This window comes from Myotis davidii, unplaced genomic scaffold (genome assembly GCF_000327345.1).
Source record: "Myotis davidii unplaced genomic scaffold, ASM32734v1 scaffold404, whole genome shotgun sequence".
Taxonomy (NCBI): Eukaryota; Metazoa; Chordata; class Mammalia; order Chiroptera; family Vespertilionidae; genus Myotis; species Myotis davidii.
In genome coordinates, this window is record NW_006295824.1 from 216,389 (window position 1) to 238,647 (window position 22,259).

At 35.9% G+C, this 22,259-nt stretch overlaps 1 protein-coding gene across 1 annotated transcript in view; it reads left to right on the forward strand.

Annotated features, from left to right (window-relative positions):
• GLRA3 (glycine receptor alpha 3) overlaps positions 1-22,259 on the forward strand; it is a 126,085-nt gene that overhangs the window by 89,454 nt on the left and 14,372 nt on the right. Inside the window, exons 8-10 of the mRNA XM_006770743.2 lie at positions 1,812-2,026; positions 17,400-17,543; positions 19,904-19,948. Coding sequence (XP_006770806.2) covers positions 1,812-2,026; positions 17,400-17,543; positions 19,904-19,948 — 404 coding nt within the window. The remainder of the gene's footprint in view (positions 1-1,811; positions 2,027-17,399; positions 17,544-19,903; positions 19,949-22,259) is intronic.

The following is a 22,259-nucleotide window of genomic DNA, read 5'->3' on the forward strand; positions in this document are numbered from 1 at the left end:
GTTGATTATAACATGGAAAATTTGTCTGTACATGTGAGAATACTAAAAGCCTGTCCACCCCAGGAGGAAGGGGGAGAGGAACCGTTTTACTCTAAACAGGAAAATTTTCCTTTCAATCTGTATCAACAAAAATGCTTCCCCTCCAATTTTATTGAGGGACAATTGACTAAAATTGTAAGATTATCAGTGTACAATGTGATGATTTGATATAAGTATACATTGTGAAATGATTCCCCCCATTGAGTTCATTAACATGTTCATCACCTCCCATATTTACTTGATGTGTGCATGCAAAAACATTTAAGTTCTAGACTCCTAGCGAATTTCAATTATACAGTACAATGTTACCAGTTATAGTCACCATGTTAAACATAGCCTCACAATGAGGGCTTCTTTTTCTTGAGAATCATATGAACTATAAAGAATGTATTCAAAGTACCCAAATGGTTAGCAATTGTTACTGATTACACCATGAGATTGCTTGAGTTATTTAACAGTAATATCACAAAAATGCCTTATTATTCTTGCTCTATTTCATTTCATTATTTAAAAAAAAACTTAAAAATTATATTTTAAGAGTTTTAAACATCTAAAGTATTTTCATATACTCTAAGAATGGTTCAACATTCTGTATGTATTTGATAAAGGATCATGTGTAGCTGGCATATATATTTCTGACTACTAGACACTTAAGTGTGGAATCCAACTTTCCCAGAGTTTATGAAACTCTGTAAAGACTTTTAAGCTCTGGAATCTCATCCATCCCTTCTTCCTGCAGCCCAGACCATGCAATACTGTAGCATGTGGCTCAGGTCACAATAATAGGAATTTTGTACTGAACCCTACACTAGCAATATGTATACTAGCAATTTTCCCAGCTGTTCTCTCTGATTCTTTCTCTTATAATAAGATTACAGAATGTCCCTTAAAGAAAGACCGGTGTGCTAACTCCCTGACCTTATCCTTCTTAAAATAGTTTGAATAAGGGAAGAATAAAACCAAGAGTTAGATGATTAAGATAAACAATTATTTTAAGGAGAGGTAACATGGCAATAGAGTAGGGAATAGAACCAGGGGATAAGCAGAAATGTCAACAAAATGTTAACTTAAACCACAATTTATGCCTCTATTAATTACTCTAATAGAGACAGACACAAAGGCCTGAATATATAAGACAAATGTATCTTAGGTGTCTTTTTATTAGGGGTGTTCTTAAGTTATGTTTGAAGTTATCAGTGGGAAACAATATGTTTTCCTATTTGTTAGCATTAATAGTTTCTAAATTATCAATACATAAAATAAATTACAGATATTGCATTTAAGGGACTATTCAACTTCAATTGTATTTATCCTTTAGCACTGACTTTAAAGTCAATGTAAAGGCTTCTGGAACAAATGGTACCTGACTCTAAATAAATACTTGAAAGCACCAGAAACAGTCAATGAGCAAGAAAAAAACAACACAGTCACTGAGTAATTTGTCTCATCAATCTCAGAGGTATTTGTTAGAATCAAGTGAAATAATAGACCTTTGAGTAGTTTGACAAGTATGCAGTGTTAATCAAGTGTGAAGTAATAAGAATACTATGCTATTTCCTCAAACAGTACATTTTCTTGTTGCTTCTAGATGCTAGCAGAAAAATAAGAAAAAATACTTTTCAGAAATGGATTTGCATATATGATTTAGGATCTCTTTTTGTGGTAATGGAAAATTTTAGGACAAAATTATTGGGGGGGAAAAACCTGTGAGATTTGATGCCAAAACAAAGACCTGCTTTTACCAATTACTGCCTTTATTTTGAATCAATCAGGAAAGTTTACATGTATAGAAGTGCGATTCCATCTTGAACGACAAATGGGATACTATCTGATCCAGATGTATATTCCCAGTCTCCTGATTGTTATTCTGTCGTGGGTTTCATTCTGGATCAATATGGACGCTGCTCCGGCCAGGGTAGCTTTGGGAATAACTACTGTGCTGACTATGACCACACAGAGTTCAGGATCCCGAGCTTCCTTACCAAAGGTAAGTGCACACAAAGGACATACAAATATATTAATTAGCACAAATATGTAGAGATGCATAGTTATATACATATACATCATGGTTAGTTTTTGTCAGATCTTTTTCATTAGTACCTATTATTCATTGCTGATTTTTTAAAAATATATTTTATTGATTTTTTACAGAGAGGAAGGGAGTGGGATAGAGAGTTAGAAACATTGATGAGAGAGAAACATAAATCAGCTGCCTCCTGCACACCCCCTACTGGGGATGTGCCCACAACCCAGGTACATGCCCTTGACCAGAATCGAACCCGGGACCCTTCAGTCCTCAGGCCAACGCTCTATCCACTGAGCCAAACCGGTTAGGGCTCATTGCTGATTTTTAAGTAATGACCAAGGCAGAAACATTTGTAAAACACAAAAAATGATAAAGAAAAATAATTTGCACATCTGCATAATCGATGAACACAGACAATAGTGTGAAGAAGGCCTGGGGAGGGTGGGAACCAGGTGGATGGGGACAATATGGGGGACATCTATAATACTCTCAACAATAAAGGTAAATGAAAAAAAAGAAAGAAAAAAATTTTGCAAACCAATGATAACATACATTCATAGTTATGACCCCCAATTATTTAAACATCAATAATACTCTGATACACTATAGAATTTTATATGTATAGATTTTTTTACACTTAGAAACCTATCAAATGTATAAATAAAGTAAATCTATGCAGTAACTTTATTATTTATTTATTTTTTTAAATATTTTTACTGATTTCAGAGAGGAAGGGAGAGGGAGAGGAAGAGAGAGAAACATCAATGATGAGAGAAAATCATTGATCAGCTGCCTCCTGCATGCCCCATACTGGGATCGAGCCCGCAACTCAGGCATGTGCCCCAACCAGGAATCAAACCGCGACCTCCTGGTTCATAAGTTGATGCTCAACCACTGAGTCACACCAGCCAGGCTATACAGTAATTTTAAGTGATCGCACAATACTCCATTGTATGGATGTACTATAATAATATTCTTACTATTAGGACTCACACAATAATGAACATTCATATAATGAATATTATAAATATGCATATATATATATATATATACTGGTACACGTATATATGTGTATATGTACATGTGGATACATATATACATGCACACATAATTTTATATCTATTTGTATCATTTTCTTAGTGTAAATTCTTAGAACTGGAATTTCTGCTCAAATAGTTGTAAGCATTGAGATGTTTTGCTAAATTTCCCATCAGCAAAATGTATAGCAATTACACTTTCACAAGTATTGTATGGGAGTGCCAATATTGCTGCACTCTGAGTTAAATATATTATTTTGGGGTATGTTTTTTCCCCTCTGCCTTTTAAGCAGCTACAGGTCAATAAAAAAGAAAGCTTATCTAATACCACAATTTTAGTCCATGCTGAGCTGACAGAATTAAAATAAACTGTTTTCTTTATGAGGTTTGTAAAAGACCCCATTTTTTTTTCAGAAGATATGTTGAAATAAAACATAGTCTCTTTTTTCATCTAATTAGCAACGTAACAATATAAAATTATTTTCTTCTTCTCGATGACTTCTAAGAAAGACATTTCTCCTCTCTAAATTAAGTAATTCTGTCTAACTTGCAACAGGCTTCTCTATTTCCTTTGCAATGACAGAGATATAATAAAATAATATTCACTTGCCCGACTCTTGTGGCTCCGTGGTTGAGCATCAGCCTATGAACCAGGAGGTCACACTTCGATTCCCGGTCAGGGCACATGCCCTGGTTGCAGGCTTGATTCCCAGGGTGGGATGTGCAGGAGGCAGCCTAACAGTGATTCTCACTCATTATTGATGTTTCTCTCTCTCCCTCTCCCTTCCTCTTTGAAATAAAAAAATATATGTTTTTTAAAAATGGTATTCACTTTTCCTGTGCATTTGATGCAATCTAATTATAATGCTAAGTACATTGTAAATGTACAGTCATGGTCCCTTAACCCTTCCTATGAATCGCATTCTATGTTTCAATTTATTAGATTAAAATGTTTCAATGAATAAAGGTTGATGACAGAATATTTTATTACTAAAAATGTTATTTAATATAAGGAGAACTTGATATTTAGCGATGCTCCCTCTGCTTTGCTAAGGTCTAATGGTTGTCTTTCAAAATAAGGTTTATTTTTAAAACACTGAATTATATTTTCAAAATTATGCATATCAACTAGTGTTTTAAAAAATATTGTCTTAGTGAAAATTGTAAATCTGTATATAAGATTAAACTAATTCATCTCAAGGCTTATTTATACAGTGGTGGGCAAAATGCATTGTGACATTCTTTTGAGTTATTGAAGCTATTATAATCATAACCTGCATGTCTTTTTCCATAAGAATAACTGTAAACCTACTTTTGCCAACTCCTGTATATGTCTAAATGTCTCAAGGGCTCTCTGAGTAATTTGTAAAGGAAATTGCCAGTTTACTCATTGATTTTTCTCATGAGCTAAACAGAAATCAAAGTTCATTTGTTCTGTAAATTGGCAACCAGAAAGAAGAGCACAAAATGCTTTATATTAGGAAATTTCAGTTTCTAAGAGGCACAATATAAAGATATTTGGATACAGAGATTAAGGCAGAATTGGGAGATCATAGAGATTTGAGTGGAGGAAGAAGAGATTTTTAAAAAGCAATAAATTATAAAAAAAATTAATGAAGACACAAGTTTTGTTTTTAAAGGGAAAGAAAGATTGGGATGACTTTAAACTTTTTTTCAAAAATTAAGAAAGATTTGTTAAGGCATTTATTTCACTGTGATCTCAGGGAAAGAATGCACTTTTCCCTCTGAGTTTAATTATATACATAAATGTGTAGAAAACCTCTACATCTCTCAAATTATAGGGACAACAACTACTGGAAATGTGATATTTCACATTTCTATTTCATTTCACATTTCTATTTCACAATTCTATTTCATTCTGAACCACAAAAAAGAATTTATTGGTAAGGTGATATCTTAAGAGAAGGTGACCATATCATTTTAGGCTTTGCGGTAGTTGAGGAATGGAAGAATGAGCATATTCAGTTATATTCAGACTTCAGGGAAGGTAGATGGTGAATAGCCAGAGGAAACAAGAATTAACCTATTGAGATGAAATAATTTAAAAGAGTAGAACATTTTTTAAAAAATTCTGATTCTGTGATGGGGTAGGGAGGAACTAGAAAGGCAAGATGCAAAAGTCTCACATTTGCCCTTAAAAACAGATGTCTGAACCTTGGGCTTTAAGATCTGCAACTCTCAACCTCACAAAAGAAGTCTCAGATGCCGGAAAGACTTACCACTAAAACAACCACCATTGTCCTACTGACAAAATCTAGGAAGTAGGAAAACAAATTAAATTCAGGAAAACAATAGGATCATCAGGCGTTGGAGGAAGAAACAATAAATCATTAATTTATGATAACTACTTAGTGTTTTGTCCTGGCTCTGCGCCAATAATCTCCTGTAGAATAGGAATGACTCAGAGTAGAAAGTGTCAAAGAACATACCTTAGCCAGCACCTTGAGAACTACACACCTGAGAGCCCTCTCTGACACGGGCCTCTGCAGTGTCATGAGAAATGAAGCATGCAATAGCCCAAAGCAAGAAGACCCCTGCGATTCATTTCTTGGAACTAAAAACTACTTGGCATGTCTGTAGTGTCTTCATCAGTGGCCCAGTGAGGGTGACAATGCACTCTCTTGGGAACAACTTTTTAAAGTTGTATATTTTGATGAACACTTCCTAACACTGGACGAGAGTGAATGAGAAAACAGAGGTGATTGTGGGCCGTGGTAAAGATTAGGTTTATTTGGGGTGGTTTGGGAAGGATGTTAATAATCAGTGCCATCTCTCTGACTTCCCTGTGGAGACAGATAGAAGGGGCGGAAGTGGAAGCAGAGCAAACTATTGTCGTCCAGAGCAGATGGTGGTCTGGCTAGCTTGGTAGCAGCAGAGATAGATCGTAGCAGGTGGATTTAGAACTAGTAGATATTTTTTGTGAAGGTGTATTGGGAGTGAAATAGACATGCTTGACTTATGAGCTGGACATTGAGGATTGATGAAAAGGCAGGAGTGAAGCATAGCATTTGGGTGAGTCACTGGGCAAGTAGTTGTGAGAGATACTGGTGGGGAAGTTTGGTGAAGGTAACGGATCTCTGGTTGAACATTTTAATTTTGAGATCCTTATAAGATCACCACACGGAATTGTCAACAAAAGTCAAAACTTCTAAGTTTCTGACCAAGGACATGTAGGCCCCAGACTTCAGGGAGTCAACTGTAGCTGGATAGAGATAATTTTCCTAAGTATAAATGAAAGCCCAGAAAGAGGAGGAAGAGATGTATTTGTGGCTGACCCTCCTCCTCCTGTTGGAAATGGACTTGAACATATAAAGTGTTCTCTCTCCTTTCTTCTCCCATGGCCATATCTACCACATATGCAGAACAAGTATTCAGCTTAGTTAAAGGTAAGAGCCACTCACCCCAAACTTGTCTTCATACTCTTTGAGATCTCAACATTGTGTGATATTTTAAAGAGATGTAAAAATCTTTCCTGGAAGGGTTAAGTTTAATTAGGGTAAAAAAGGGAGTTGGTAATAATTACTTTTTAGTATAAATTTGATTTATACTAATACCTTGTTAAGATCTTGGAACTGGGGGAATTATATTCTTTTTTAAGCATGGGATGGCAAGAAATAAAAGAGAAGGGGCAAAATATTATTTTAATTTAGAAACTCTGGTTCCAGAAAGAACCCACAGCAGGGAACTCTAGGAAAACGTGGGTATTCTGCAATATTACATACACTTTACCCCTTCTTTTCTGCTTCCAAAGATCAGTTATTTCCTATTAGAGACCTACTCCCATTCCTTTTTCATTCTGTTTCATAGGGACCAGCTAGGTCTAGCTCTGGTTCGTGTTTTCTGTTTTGTATCATTCACAGAAATACGTGAGTGTCACCATGTACACACTAGTTTAGTCCTTTAGAAACGAGCTTCAAACCCATTATCATATCAGAGACCCTTGAAGTTAGGATGTTAAACAGAAAGACATGTGCACGCACACATGTGCACACACACATACTCGCACCCACGCAGCCGTAAACTTGACAGGGATGGGGAATCTCTAGATTCCAAGTTCATCCAAACCCTAGCTCTTAACACAATATATTGTGAGATTCATGGGGCTTTAGGCACTGTTTCAATGCACTTATACTGCAATTATTTTGCGTTACAAACAATCTCCAGATCTCAATGGTTTATCAGCTTTTTTCTTGCTCAGAGCCTATGCTTTGCCTGTCCCTCTCCTGGGCTTGTCTGAGATTGGCTGATTTAGGATAGGCTGAGATCTAGGCTACAAAATGAGTGCAGGTCCGTTCCCTGGGTCTTCCGATTTTAGGGCCTCAGGTACTGATAGCATGCTTTCCCATGGAAGATTGCAGGAAAGCAAGAAGGTGGGGGGACTGTATTTCCCCCACAGGGAACCCTAGGAGAGAAAGGGAGGGGAAAAAAGGATTGTCAACAAATAGTCTTATCTACCTCAGAGACTACTATTGCTAAAACTTTCTATCTCCTTTCTTAGACCAGAATCTGTCGTATCAACAAATACTAAAGAAAACAAGAGGGGAAGAAGGAGTGGAGAAAGGAAAGTGGGAAGATTCTGTGTAATTTCTCCATTCTGCCCCCACCACTATGGCCACGTCATTTGGCAGAGAGCTACTGATCATTACAAAATAAGAAACATGTGAAGTTCAAAGGTGGCTAATCAATTCAATTAAATATTTCACGGAAGCCAGTAGCTGATGAAAATTACAAATTCTGCCCCAAAAGCTGTTTATCCTAAATGATTTCCTCTCACTTCCCCCATTCACTTTGTCTGTGAAACCCGTGAGGAGTAGTTTTTTGAAAGGACAAACTATCTTGTATATATTTTGATCCTCAGAGCTTTTATTTATAACTTCAAACAGGAGTTGTATGTCTATTGAGTAAATGTCATGCAGATATTTAAAGATAACATGACCTTTTAAACATTTACTTAGTCCTGAGCCTTTAAATATTGACTTATTTTGAAAAGCAAGAATATGTCATTTTTTCATCGCCCTAAAAGAATGTGAGAACTTACATTACTCTTTATTAATGCAGAGCACTATTTTTCTCCTGAGAGTCACCAAATTAATGAAAAATAATTTAAATATTGCATATGTCTATCTTACAGCATAGGAAAAATATCGGTTCTTAGAAAACATATTAAGTTTTTATTTTTCATAAAGATGCCAACTACACAAGTGATTACAGCTGTTAGAAAATATAAATTGAATGGTTATTTTTTATTTGAATAGCATGATTGTGTGGGTACACAGAGATCTATAGGTACATTACATTTAAAAAAAAAACAAGAAAAAAATGAAGGATTTCTATTCACTATTGTGTTCTTATCTAATTAGTTCTCAAAATATATGTTATTATTCCTCTCAAAAACACCCTGCAGTTTTAAAGGAGAGGAAGTTATAAATGTCAGCAATGATGTAAATGGTAGGGCGGGGCTGCCCAGTAGTCAGGTTGTCCAATTAACATCGCAATTAGTAACTATTGCTCCTAGCAATATTTTGGTCCTCGCCATTTTAATACAAGATTCTAATATCTAGTCAAAATATACTTTAATAAAGTTTAGTACAAATGTGATGCAAGTGGGTTCATTTAAAGTTTATTAATGTGACAGCATTTAACAAATAAATATACTTTATAAAACAATTTTTGATGTGGGCAATATATTTAATTTTTAAAAATTTTCCATTGAACATAATAATTTGGTTCCATATTACATTCATTAGGGGGAAAAGAGAAAAAGAAAAAGGCACAGAAAATGAGAGAATTATTCATACCTTTTTGTTAAAACCATGAGACATAATGCATATGAATATCATCCAATCTTATAAGTGCTTTTGGAACAGATGATTCCTAAACATAGGTGAGTCCTATAAGGAAAGGAATGCATATTGGTAGATATCTCTCGTTCTACATTTGACTTTAAAGCCTACATTTACTGGGCTTACTAGATCTCATTAAGCTGAAAATTAGCAGTTATCAAGCATGTTCTCTGTAGTTGACATTGACAAAGAACCATTACATAAATTCTTAAATGTGAAGGCATAATTAGAAAAAAGTATATAATCAGTCACAAAGTTTAAAATATTTTTGAAATGACATAATGCATTGGCTTTGGCATCAAAGTAAATTTAAAAACAAAAATACGTATATGCAACCTTGAGATAATTTTGCTTAAATAATGTCTTCTACTCCCTTTACTGCATTCACATATATCCTAGAACCATATCACAAACACTCTTGACAGATAATAGTGGTTACAAAACTCCCCCTTCCCAGTAGAATAAAGAATTTGGTCCGAAAATCAGTGTGGAAAAGCACCTAACAGGCTTTATGCCTTTTTCATTTCTGTTTGAAGTTATAAATAAAGGCCTTAAACCTCAGAAAACAAGGGAATGGGAAGTACATTATTACAATAAAGATGATGTAATGGAAACACAAAATAGCCAATAGCAAAACGCAGAGGAGAGTGAAGTCAACGATATAATTCAACCCTAACCGAGCAGGTAAAAAAAAAAAATCAACATATTAAGAAATGCCAGTAACTAACAGCATGTACCTAAGAATCATTTCCAACAACAACTAGGTCTTACAGTTAGGTCTAAGTGTAAACATGAGTCATGTCCTATAAAACAGATGATTGTAAAACTCCCATAGTTGCAGCAGAAATCACAAATAACCAGGTCACCTTTCAAAATCTCTTAGTCCTTTATTTCAGATTTTTTTAAAAATTTTTAGAGAGGGAGAAGAAGGGAGAGAGAGAGAGAAATATGATCGAGTCCACAAGCTGAGCCTGTGCTCTGAGCGGGAATCAAACCTGCAACTTTTTTGTGCACGAGAATCACTCTGGCCAGGGCTCCATTAGCCTTTTTGGTTGCACTTGTCTTATCTGGTGGCTGGAGGAATTAGACAATTTATCACTTTGGAAATAATGCAGTCTGCTATTATGATTCCCTGTTACATTTTATTTCTTTTTTAAAAATATATATATTTTTATTGATTTCAGGGAAGAAGGGACAGGGAGAGAAATAGAAACATCAATGATGAGAGAGAATCATTGATCGGCTGCCTCCCGCACACCCCACACTGGGTACTGAGCCCACAACCCAGGCATGTGCCATGACATCCTGGTTCATAAGGCAACACTCAACCACTGAGCCACACCAGCCAGGCACATTTTATTTTTTAAAATTAAAACCTTTATGTGGAAAATAAATATGATGTTCTAAGCATCCAGTCTGAATGTGACATCGGGACTGTGCTGTTGCATTGCCTCCAGGGTGGTACATGTCAAAGCTCACAGCATCCTGTGCTGCGTGATTCACTGCTTATTGCTCCAAGGAAATGTCCTCCTGACAGTTCCTGTAGCTTAAATATCAGCTTTACTCCACTTCAACACCTGTTTTCAAAACATTATTTAATGCTTTGCCATTGTTTTTATTATTTCTCTCTCTGGCTTTAGGTCTTAAATGAAGATGAACATGATTTTGAGATTAATATTATTTTTCCTATAAACATTACGAAGTCCAAAAATCTTCTACAGGTTTTATATGAGGGAGAAAGGTGGGGTTAACTGAACTACAATTTGGGTTTTACAAAGCCAAAGATAAATGAACAGCCAATGTGATCTGAAACAAAATACCCAGAACAAAAGCCACAACATAAGCAGGAAAGTGTTCAGCCTGTCTAGGAGAAAAGCATTGAGCTGTATACTTGAGTCACTTGACCATTCCACAGCCAGAATTACTCATTACAATGTATGAGACAGTTCTAAGGAACTGGGGGAATTCGCCAGGATTGATTGTGAGTAAGAGGAGAACACATCACCCAGTTCAAAGGGCTATTTTAGCTAATCAAGAGAAATGCACTGTGATTTTTATACCATTTTATTAAATAAAAAGCAAATTGAACTGAGAAAAGAATTGACAAAATAATCACTCTCAAGTGATTCCTGGAAAATTCACCTGATTATAAACTTAGCTGACAGATTGGTTTACATGAGATGTTTTATTTTGTAAACCCTGGTTTTGTTTTTATACTTTCAACTATAGCTGACATTCAATATAACATGAATTTCAGGTGTAGAGCATAGTGGCTAGACATTTACATAACATTCAAAGTGATCCCCCCAATAAGTCTGGTACCCACTGGGCACTATATGTAGTTATGTCCGGATTCTGGTTTAATCAATTCCTTATTCTTAAATTTAAGTTGTGGCTGCTTGTAAATACATTTTAAATTTCTATTTCTGGTTGATTAATAGTCTGGGTTATAATTTAGAATTTAGTAAGTATAATTTACTATCACTTTATAGTCTGGGCTGTAGTAAAGGACATTATTGGTCCCAGGAAGCAAAACTTTGGACCACCTTTGAGTGGAGTAGGGGAAAGGCAGGCATTTTGGCAGGCCTCTCAACTACAGAATACGGTGCTGTACTTCTAACGCGGCTCATCCAACGTACTTGTGAGAGAATATAATCTAAAACTGCTGCTGCTCGGTAATCTTATCACAGACTAGTGTAAAAGTCAATTTAGTGATGAAAGATTGCCTGCGATATGTGCAATCTAAGTATCTCTCTGAATCAGAGAGCACAAAATCAAATGACTTTAGAGATTCACTACCTGGACTCTGTTATTTTTTCTTAGTCTTTTTTTTCTCTTTATTTTATTGTTGACACCATTACCGTTGTTCCCATTTCTCCTTGCCCACCTTTGCCCGCCTCCACCCAATCCTTCCCTCTGGCCATCTGGACTCTGTTTTTCGTGCTTCCTTCCAATTGATTTTACTGGACTTGACACTATGGTGGGAGCAAATTTTCGGCTGAAGATCAGGGAGGTTTCTTTTTCTGTCCCACTGAAATAATGACCAGCTTCTTTCTGTAAAGCAATGGGTTTTGCTCTCCCATAAAGCTGCTTTATTATTCTATTCAAGATATCATGAGCAGTGAGCAGATTATAATCCACACTTTTCCTCAAGTCTGTGCTTGGAGGATCCGGGGATTTGTTTCAGAAATACCAGTGCCTGCCCCATCCACTCCCTCAGCCGCTGAGGCCGGCTTTCTCTGGGTAGGGTTCCCCGTCTTTGGTTTGTTGTTGGGGTTGACTGTGAGTAGCTCTGATTACTGAGTTTTGAACAGTGACCTGGAGTACTTATGACCAAATATGAGGCCCCTCAGTGCCCTGATTTTCCTCAACTCCACGGGTCACAGTGAGGAAGACAATGACAATAGTCCAGAGTCACCATTAGACTCAAAGTGAACATGGAATGTCTTCTCTTTTTTCAAGCCAGTGATAGTTTGGGAGTTTTTTATTGTATCCTGTCCTATCTTGAATCCTCCTATGCACACTTCCTTGCAACACTGGAAGAGTAGATATAGAGAAACCCATGCTCAGGCAAGCTCCCAGAGCATGACTGCTTCCCAGGGCCAAGGTAATTTGGTTCCAATCTTTATAGTCAGGATGATTGATGATGATAATTATTGATGATGATGATGATGATATATATATATATATATATAATCAATATAGAAGAAGCAGGCATCCTCTATTTTTAATGATAAATAACTTTGCAAAGTAGAATGAATGCATTTTGGTGGGGGGGAATAGTATGATATAAGAATTCTACAGAACATATAATACTTATATTCCTTTCCATGCATTATAAAATATTTTTTAGAATTAAAAAGACAAGGCCTTGTAGTAATCTAGCTCTGCACACTCAAATAATTTATCAAGCTGATTTCCTGAATTATCATATGACAAGCAGGCAATGATCTCCCAGCTCACAAAAACACTTCAGTATAATTAATGTAAGAATGGTGTTGAGGAGACTTGCATTGTATTCAGAGGATAAAAATGTTTCCCTGATCTAACGTTGCTTCCCCAGAGCAACTAGTTGGTTTTTATGTGATAAATTCAATGTTAAGAAGTTGATTATTGATTTTAGGATCAAACCTAAAAAGTATAGAGGACTTTACAATATGTATTTTGTGTACTGACTTGACTTTTACCTAACAGATAAAAGTTAAAGAGGCTGGAAAGTTGATATACAGAGAGTTATTTTTCCTTATGTGGTCACAGTTATAAATTTATAATGATGCTTAAATAGAAGCAGCCTAATAACTAGACATAGAATAGTAGCTAAATTTATGGGCTCTGGAGCTAGGTTAGTTGTATTTAAGTCTTAGCTGCACAATTTGGTAACTGTCTTAGTCCAGGCTGCTATAACAGAATAGCACAGAATGAGTGGCTTAGAGACAACAGGAATTCATTTCTCACAGTTCTGGAATTTTAGAAGTCCAAGATCAAGGTACTGGCAGATTTGGTGTTTGATAAGGGCCCTTTCCTGGTTAATAGATGTGGGATCTTCTAGTTGTGTACTTTGATGGTGGGATGGATGCGGGAGCTCTCTGGGGTCCTTTTTATAGAGCACTAATCTGTCCTTTCAATATTCAGATTCAGTCTCTAATGGTAGCTACATGACAAGTTATTTTACTTACGTAAGTTATTTTACTGTGCCCCAGTCTCCACATCTCTAAAATGGGAATAGTTTCCTCAGTGGTTATGAGGATTAAAAGTCTTAGTTTTGGACAACTATTAAAAACACTTAGTAGTTCTCTGGACATTACTAAGAATATTCCCTGGCATGTTAGCTATTAAAACTAGTTCTCTAATCATAAATGGCCAGTGATTATAAATCACTCCACGTGGTTCAGTCAAATCAACATTACTGGAGAGCCTGTACTATAATGAGCACCATGGTAGCTCCTATAAATACAAGGATGAATAAGACCTGACCCTTGTTTTTAGCTCATGGGAAATAGTAGCCTAAAAGGAGCAAGGAGAATGATATGTAAATTAATAGTGGCAGCACAGGGGTTAAAGTGAGTAATTTAAAAAGTATCTTGTCTGTCTTGATCACCTCTGTAACTACAACACTGAGAACAGAATTTAGGTACATTAATGGTGTTCAGTAAATGTTGAATGAAAAAAAAAAAGTGAATGAATGCATGTAGTAAGAAAGGTAAGTTGGGAGCCAATCATGAAGGAATTTTTACACCATGAAACAGATTTTGGACCTGTATTTAATGGGTAATACTGAGGAGAGCTTGTTGCTTAAAATAGAATTAGGGTTCCAACAGCACAGTGGATGATGGGACTGTTGGCAAGGTGGTCCAGAAGGATGAAGGGAGTTGGAATGAAACTGCCCAGAGGACAGACAGCAGGCAGTAGGGGATGGAAAGGTGATAATTCTGAATCACATGGGGAGTGTGTTATAGGTCATGAGTATGTTATGCATTGTTGGAGTAAAAACTGCTACCGTTATATAAAGTTACCAAGCCTAGAGTTCCAAACTACCCAGATCCAGAGTTTGCTGTGCTTGGAGGAGCAGGGAGGGTGGAGGAGGAGAAAAGAGGTGAAATAGGTGAGTGAGGTAAGGGGAGAATGAGGAAAGTAAGCTTTGAAGCCTCAACAATTGGGAGCTCTTCACAATGAGCAGAACCCTGGCAGATACAAAGGAAGTTTGCATATGTCTGCTGTCATTGAAAACATTCATTGGATTCATCTGGAAAGTAAACTTCTGATTTAATCTCTTTGTTTCATGTTATTATACATTCAGGTTGGTAAAGAATGCACACGTGCTTTATGACTCATATTCTTCTAGGAATGGCGTAGCTTGAGAGAGGACCTTTGGAAGCAGAATTACATCTTCCAGGAATGCATGTATTTGAAGGCAACCGGGAATTTCTGGCATAACTGCAGAACTTATGAGATTTAAATTTATGCTTTACAAACAGATGGACACTTAGCATAGCACTGGGATAAAATGAGGGCATACTTCCCTTTGCTCGATAGAGGTCATTCTGACCAGCAGAAGTCACACTTCAGATACAGGAGGCGATGCAGAGAGCTCCTTTGTTGGCATATTTCATATGTAAGTTGACACCATTAGAGGTGTGAAGAAATGACCTGAGTTTGAGAGAAAAATATTAAAATTTAAGGTATTTCTCCAGAAAGTGAATCTTTATATGAATCATCATCTATGATTCATTCCTCCCTTGCATTTTAATGTTTTACACCTTCATTTGTCTGTCTATTCACTCAGCAAATATGTATACACATGCTAAACACCCTTGTCAAAGTGAACAAAATAGAGGTGCCAACTGCCCTTAAAGAATTCACAGGTTAAGCAGAAAAAGAACAAGAACTAAGCAATTACAAAGCAACATATTCAGGTAAGCATAGGTGCAGGGGATTTTTGAACAGATTTGGGCAAAGCCTAGCCTGAGACCTGAAAAGCCATCTGAGAAAGGTGGCAGAAAGGTGTTTTCCTGCTGGATTCGCTTCTCCCTCTACCATAAGTTTTCCCCAAATATTGAGCCACTTCCTCTTTTAAACCACAACCTATATTTGATCAAGATTTCCAGAGACTGATATTGGACAAAAAATAACTTTACCAAATATTAAAGATGATGAGAAAGGAAAAAAATACAGAAGATACAAGCAGCATTGAAATAGTCAAATGTTCAAAGTGTAAAATTTTGTTCCCTATGGAAGCTTCACACTGGTCCAAAGAAGTAAGTCGTGCCTTTTTGCCTACATCTAGCCTCAGTTCCTGCTTTCCTGGGACTAGATCTCCTTGGGGAAGGGACATTTATTTCTGCAAGTGGGAAAACAACCTTCTAGGTAACTGTCCATTCCTAGGAAAACCTAAAAAATGGTTATCATAAATATTTTTCATTATTATTCCTAATTCTTGGCAAAGGAGATACTTTCCCCCATGTCTAAGTGGCATGCCTAAAGTATGCAATAAAATGAATGATCTCATGCTTATTCCACAAAAGGTAATGATTTTACTGAAACTGCTTGCATAGAACACGTTAGCTGTGTGTTGCATACACATATACTACAAGAAATGACACTAAAACTCAAAAGAATGTTCATCCTTGAGCAGTTGCCATATGCAGTAAGTCACTGTCCAGTTAATCTGAGAGCAAGAGTAAAGCAATTTCTGCCCGGCTGGTGTAGCTCAGTGGTTGAGCATTGACCTATGAACCAGGAGGTCATGGTTAGATTCCTGGTCAGGGCACATGCCTGGGTTTCAGGCTGGATCCCCACTAGGGGGCAGGCAAGAGCAGCCTATCAATAATTCTCTCTCATCCTTGAGGTTTCTATCTTTCTTCCCTCCCTTCCTCTCTCTCTATATATTTAAATCCTGAACTAAAAGAAAAACGTTTTTCTGCTAAAAGGGGAATTATTGAAACAACTGGTGAAATGGGAGTGGGTTTTAAAATTAGGTGGTGGTGGCCCTAACCAGTCTGGCTCAGTGGATAGAGCGTCGGCCTGCGGACTGAAGAGTCCCGGGCTCGATTCCGGTCAAGGGCATGTACCTTGGTTGCAGGCACATCCCCAGTGGGGAGTGTGCAGGAGGCAGCTGATCAATGTTTCTCTCTCATCGATGTTTCTAACTCTCTATCCCTCTCCCTTCCTCTCTGTTAAAAAATCAATAAAATATATTTAAAAAATAAAATAAAATAAAATTAGGTGGTGGTGTTTTATTAATATTAATTTCCTGATTTTGTTGGATGTATTAGAGTCATGTATGAGAGTGTTCTTTTTCCTTTAGAAAATACATATAAGTTTTTGGAGGTAATGGAGCATCATGACTGAATATTCGACTCAGATAATTTAGAGAGAAAGGCACAGATATAGACAACATCTATCTCTATTATAATAGAGATAGAGATATATAGACAAATGTAACCAAATGTTTACTACAGAAGTGGGAGTTCTTTTTACTGTTCTTGCAATATCTGTAAGGTTAAAATCATTTCAAAATACAACGCTTTTTAATGAAGAAAATATGGACCTAAAAGGTAAACAGCATTATACTACCATGATGGTATGGTATATATTAATAGGACTTCCTACTTTCCAAGCATTATGCTACACTAACCAAAAAATAAAATTACATTTCATCTTATTTTTTCCCCATTATATGTATGGTCTAATACCACATTTGAAAATAAATAAACAAAAATATGTGTTTTGACGTATGACTAATATATAAAACTTGCAAAGTTAATTACTGAAAAAATTCTTAAGTTAAAAAAAAAAAGTGTTGGTGTCATTTCCTTTCCCCCCCCAAACTGGTATACACAAGCTATACTTTATAGTCAGACATTTGGTTTTATTCCCAATGAAAGCAACAATACAAGTCAATTTGTATGCTCTCTCTCTCTCTTTCTTGGCTAGGTATCATATGTCAAAGCTATTGACATTTGGATGGCAGTGTGCCTCCTTTTTGTGTTTGCAGCACTTCTGGAATATGCAGCTGTAAATTTTGTATCAAGACAACACAAAGAACTTCTGAGATTTCGACGAAAGAGAAAGAATAAGGTAAGCAATTGAATTCATTGGGTTCATCGGGATACCAACTTTCATTAAAAAGTGAATTTGTTATATAAATATATTTTTAAAATATGTTTTTATTTAAGAGAGGAAGGGAGAGGGAGAGAGAGATAGAAACATCAATGATGAGAGAGAATCATTGTTAGGCTGCCTCCTGCACAACCCCTACTGGGGATCGAGCCTACAACCCAAGCATGTGCTCTTGACTAGAATCGAGGCCTGGACCTTTCAGTCCATAGGCCAATGCTCTATCCACTGAGCCAAACCAGCAAGGGCTGTTATATTTAATAGGATGTGAAGAGAGGAAGTGGAGACCAGGGACTAAATGTCATGATGTTCCTTTGGTTTTGTCCAACTGAAATTTAAATTGTCAAAAATAGCTTCAGGAAGAAAATGGTGACATCTAGGTATACTGTTGACATGAGAGCTTCCTCAACTTCTTTCTAGTGTATTTCCTGAAAAGACACCATTTTTTGCTTTCATTAACCAAAATGTATCATTTCTTATTTGCAATGTTAGTATGTTTCTGGTGATTTTACTTCACATAAGTCATCAAATATAGCGATTAAAGTTGTGTGTTTTTTTCCAAATGAATTCTTTTGTTTCCATCATATATTACCTATTTATTAATACTTTGATGTTCATGTAGAACTAAGAGGTCTTTTTTTTTGATGCATACTTTCATGTTTTAAAGACATTTCTTCTGAATCCCCATGGGAAACACAACATAGTGTTATTTTTGCCCATCAACGTAATAAATTAAACCTAGAAGAAATGTTATTGAGAACATCATTGGGAGATCACAGGAAGTTGTTGAATGAATCTCCTCATTGGATTTGGATGTACAGAATGGGGTGGTTTCTCTCTATTAAGACTTACAATGCTATCTCTTTTTAACGAACCCCTTTCCTCTTCTGTGTGGAAGAGTTTCTATTGGCCAGCATATTCACTTCTTTTAATGTGCGTGTGCCAGCTAATATTTTGAAAGAAAGTGGAGTAATAAGCAATAGAGAAATTTCATAGTTCATATAGTGCACATTTTTAAGGATTTAATTTTTAAAAGGATTCCTTCTGGTTTCTGAATTATTGACAATGATTTATAGATTCATAAAACCTTTTAAAGCACTAAGCGATGATCTCTCAGTGCTGAGCCTACTCAGTATTAGTCATCTTCTAAAGCAATAACTAATTGACTCCCCAGATTCATCACTGCTCCAATAAATATCCAATTCAGTGCAGCATGGAAGAAACATCAGCATTCGGATACACTGGGTAATTCACTGGACAAAAACAAACAAACAAACAAACAAAAAAACAGTGCTAGATCTTGCATTTGATCAATTTTTTATGAAAAGGAAAGCATATAATTTGTACATGAAAACATATTTTGATGGGAGATTAATTTTTTTCATCTCCTTACCCTGTCCTCACCCCTGTCAGCTAGTTTTCTTAGACTTTTCTAGTCCTTCCTCATTCGCCTTTTCTTTCTTTTCTTCCCCTTATTCTGCCTCCCTTACTATCTATTTGCATCCCCTTTCTCTCTCCTGAGACCTGGTACTGGCCGAAACACTGTAACAGGACAAAACAATTCTGTATCACAGGGCTGAAGATCTTGTCTTTCCCTTTAATGTTTGATGAAGACAATTTTTCCTTCTAATCTCATTAATCATAAGTAAGGAAATATTTATTTTCCCCTCTCATTTTGGTTTGCTTTTCCACATTTACTTTTTATTTCCCTTCCTTTCTCCTCCTTTCTACAATTTAAAATTTATCAATCATGTATACTGCAAACTCTAGAAATGAGAAGTATTACACATGTGGGGCTAAGAGCTCAGACATTGTCTATTACCACCTCATCTCCAACAGTCACAGTATCCAGTGGATAACATAATAGACTACAAGTTTACTTGCTCAATTCTGGTTCCTCCTTTTAAAAAATTATCCTTACTGAAGCAGTTCATTATTCAGTTTTACCACCTGTAAGACTATTGGGATACAAATATTTGACATTCCTTCTTTAGTGCAATGAAGGACAGCAAGATTAATTTTCTAATAATTGGCACTCTAGGAAAATGCAAAAATAATATCTTATTGTCTAATCACTATTTGAAATACACCGTGTGCAAATATTGTAATTAAGGTTTGGTGCAGGAAAAAAATAAAATAAAATCCAGGTCTTTTCGTTTTGTTTTGTTTTTTAGCTCATTTCATACTTTGGGAAGTGGACACATTGCATATGTAAAAATCTATTAATTGATACATGGTTGCTAACATGGTATGTGTAATTGAATCCAATTGTGAAATTATATTAATCATGTATGCCTGATTCTCTGGTTTCTCAATCCCAGACAGAAGCTTTTGCACTGGAGAAGTTTTACCGTTTCTCAGACACGGTAAATTCACTTTCTTAACTCTGAGTGGAGGAATGTGGTCATCAGTAAGAAAGCAAAGAACATATTCTGCACCCAGGCAGTGTTTGGTGGGGAAACATCCCTTTGCATATGTAAAGCCAAAATACCACCATCGCCCTTCAGCTAAGAATACTCTCTTTTTCTAATAATTCCATTTGTCTTCCCTCACTCAGTAAAAGGATATTTAAATGTTCTTCTTCATCTTATTTAACCAAGTTATTGGATCAGTCAAAAAAAACTTTAATATATATTAAACAGAAATATTATACATGCCTTATTATAGTCCCCATAAAAAGTGTTTTGACAAAGTAAGTTTCAAAATAAATGGGAAATTTATTTATACAAAAAGTTTGAAAAGCAGCTCCTCTTATCAGAAAATAGAAATCTAGCCCTGACTGGTTTGGCTTAGTGGATGGAGCATCAGCCTGCGGACTGAAGGGTCCCAGGTTCGATTCCAGTCAAGGACATGTACCTTGGTTGCGGGCACATATCTGGTGGAAGGTGTGCAGGGGGCAGCTGATCGATGTTTCTAATTCTCTGTCCCTCTACCTTCCTCTCTGTAAAAAAATCAATAAAATATATTTTAAAAAGAAAATAGAAATCTAAAAATTAGGCAAAAATAAAAAGCTTTGTCTCTTAGAACACATTCTGAATGTTAAGATATGTTAAGATAGTATAGTAAATGAATAATTTTGGTTTTGATAGTGGCATCCATTGATATGTTTCATAAGAAAGAGATCACACGGATACATGTACATATTCAGTGATTGAATTTAAACCTAACAAAGCCAAGAATTTAGTCTAGCCAATCCTATACAAATAGTCCAGTCTACTAACTAAAATTTCTGAGAAAAAAAAATGTATTGTAAAAAACCTCTGCAGATGATGCTACCACATGCCTTAGTTAAGAATAGACATAGTGTTAGATGAATGGACATAGACATAATTTTAGATGAATATTAAAGTAATCTGAATTTTATAACAGATATCTAGACCCAGTATTATTTTAAAGCACTTAAGCTTTCTTATATTATAATATATAATCTCTCAAGTCTTTTTATTTCCTACTAGAATTGCATATTTGTTGTCAACAAAGCTAGATACTTCTTTTACATGGCCCAGTCACCTTTACTTGATTATTTTAACTGTAAATTTGAAACGGTATTATTTGCATTAAATTTGAATAATCACATATAGTAGCCTCTTTGGGAGAGATATATATTTAAATTTCCAGTCACTAAACAGTTAATGCTTATAGGAGCTTTAGTATAAAAGATAAATATTGCTTTATAAAAAATGCAAACAAAGAACTGTGATGAAAAAGCAGGTTTACCTCAGAAATAGTCAATACTGAATTATTTTTTAAAACAAAATGATTTTCAAACAAATCTATTGAAAATTAAATGCATTCCATTTATTTTTATAATAATTGTCGTGAAAATTTTGTTACTCGTTTTAATTTTTAAAAGATAATTTTCTGCACCTAATAACTCTCTGGGTTGACCAAATTCATCACCAAAAAACAAACAAACAAACAAAAACTATTTGGAAACAGTCCTATCAATCTAAATCTTTGAATCAACATAATCAAAATGAGTCTAAAAGTTAATTCTGTGTCCTTTCTTTCATGAGTACTACTGGTTTACCTGAAAAAAATTTTTTTTAAAACTCTAATTTGTCAGAACAGGCAAAATACAATAGCCTCATTATAGAAAGTCTGTCCCAGGAGGGGACCTTATACTGATGTAAATATTATTCCTAGAAAAGTTTTTAAAAAAATATATTTTATTGATTTTTTACAGAGAGGAAGGGAGAGGGATAGAGTTAGAAAATCAATGAGAGAGAAACATCCATTAGCTGCCTCCTGGGGATATGCCTGCAACCAAGGTACATGCCCTTGACCGGAATTGAACCTGGAACCCTTCAGTCCGCAGGCCAACACTCTATCCACTGAGCCAGACCGGCTAGGGCTCCTAGAAAAGTTTTAACTTGGTTCGGCAATGACTTAGGCATTATAGACAATTTTTAATACCTTGCTTTTTCCTCTGTGAAGGTTCAAGTGAACCTTTTGTCTATTGTGAAAGAATAAAGTTTGCTCTTGTGTGCAAATTTCCCCACCCCACACTGTCATGGCCTGCTGTGTGCACATTACCCACTGCCCCTGGTCATACTGCTTCTCTCCAGTAATATGTATGCATGGGTGTATGCATGGCATGGAAGTATTTTGGTTAGAAGTTGCTTTTCCCTTGTATGATATCATTGCATTAGAATTGGAGGGGTATTAAGACATGCC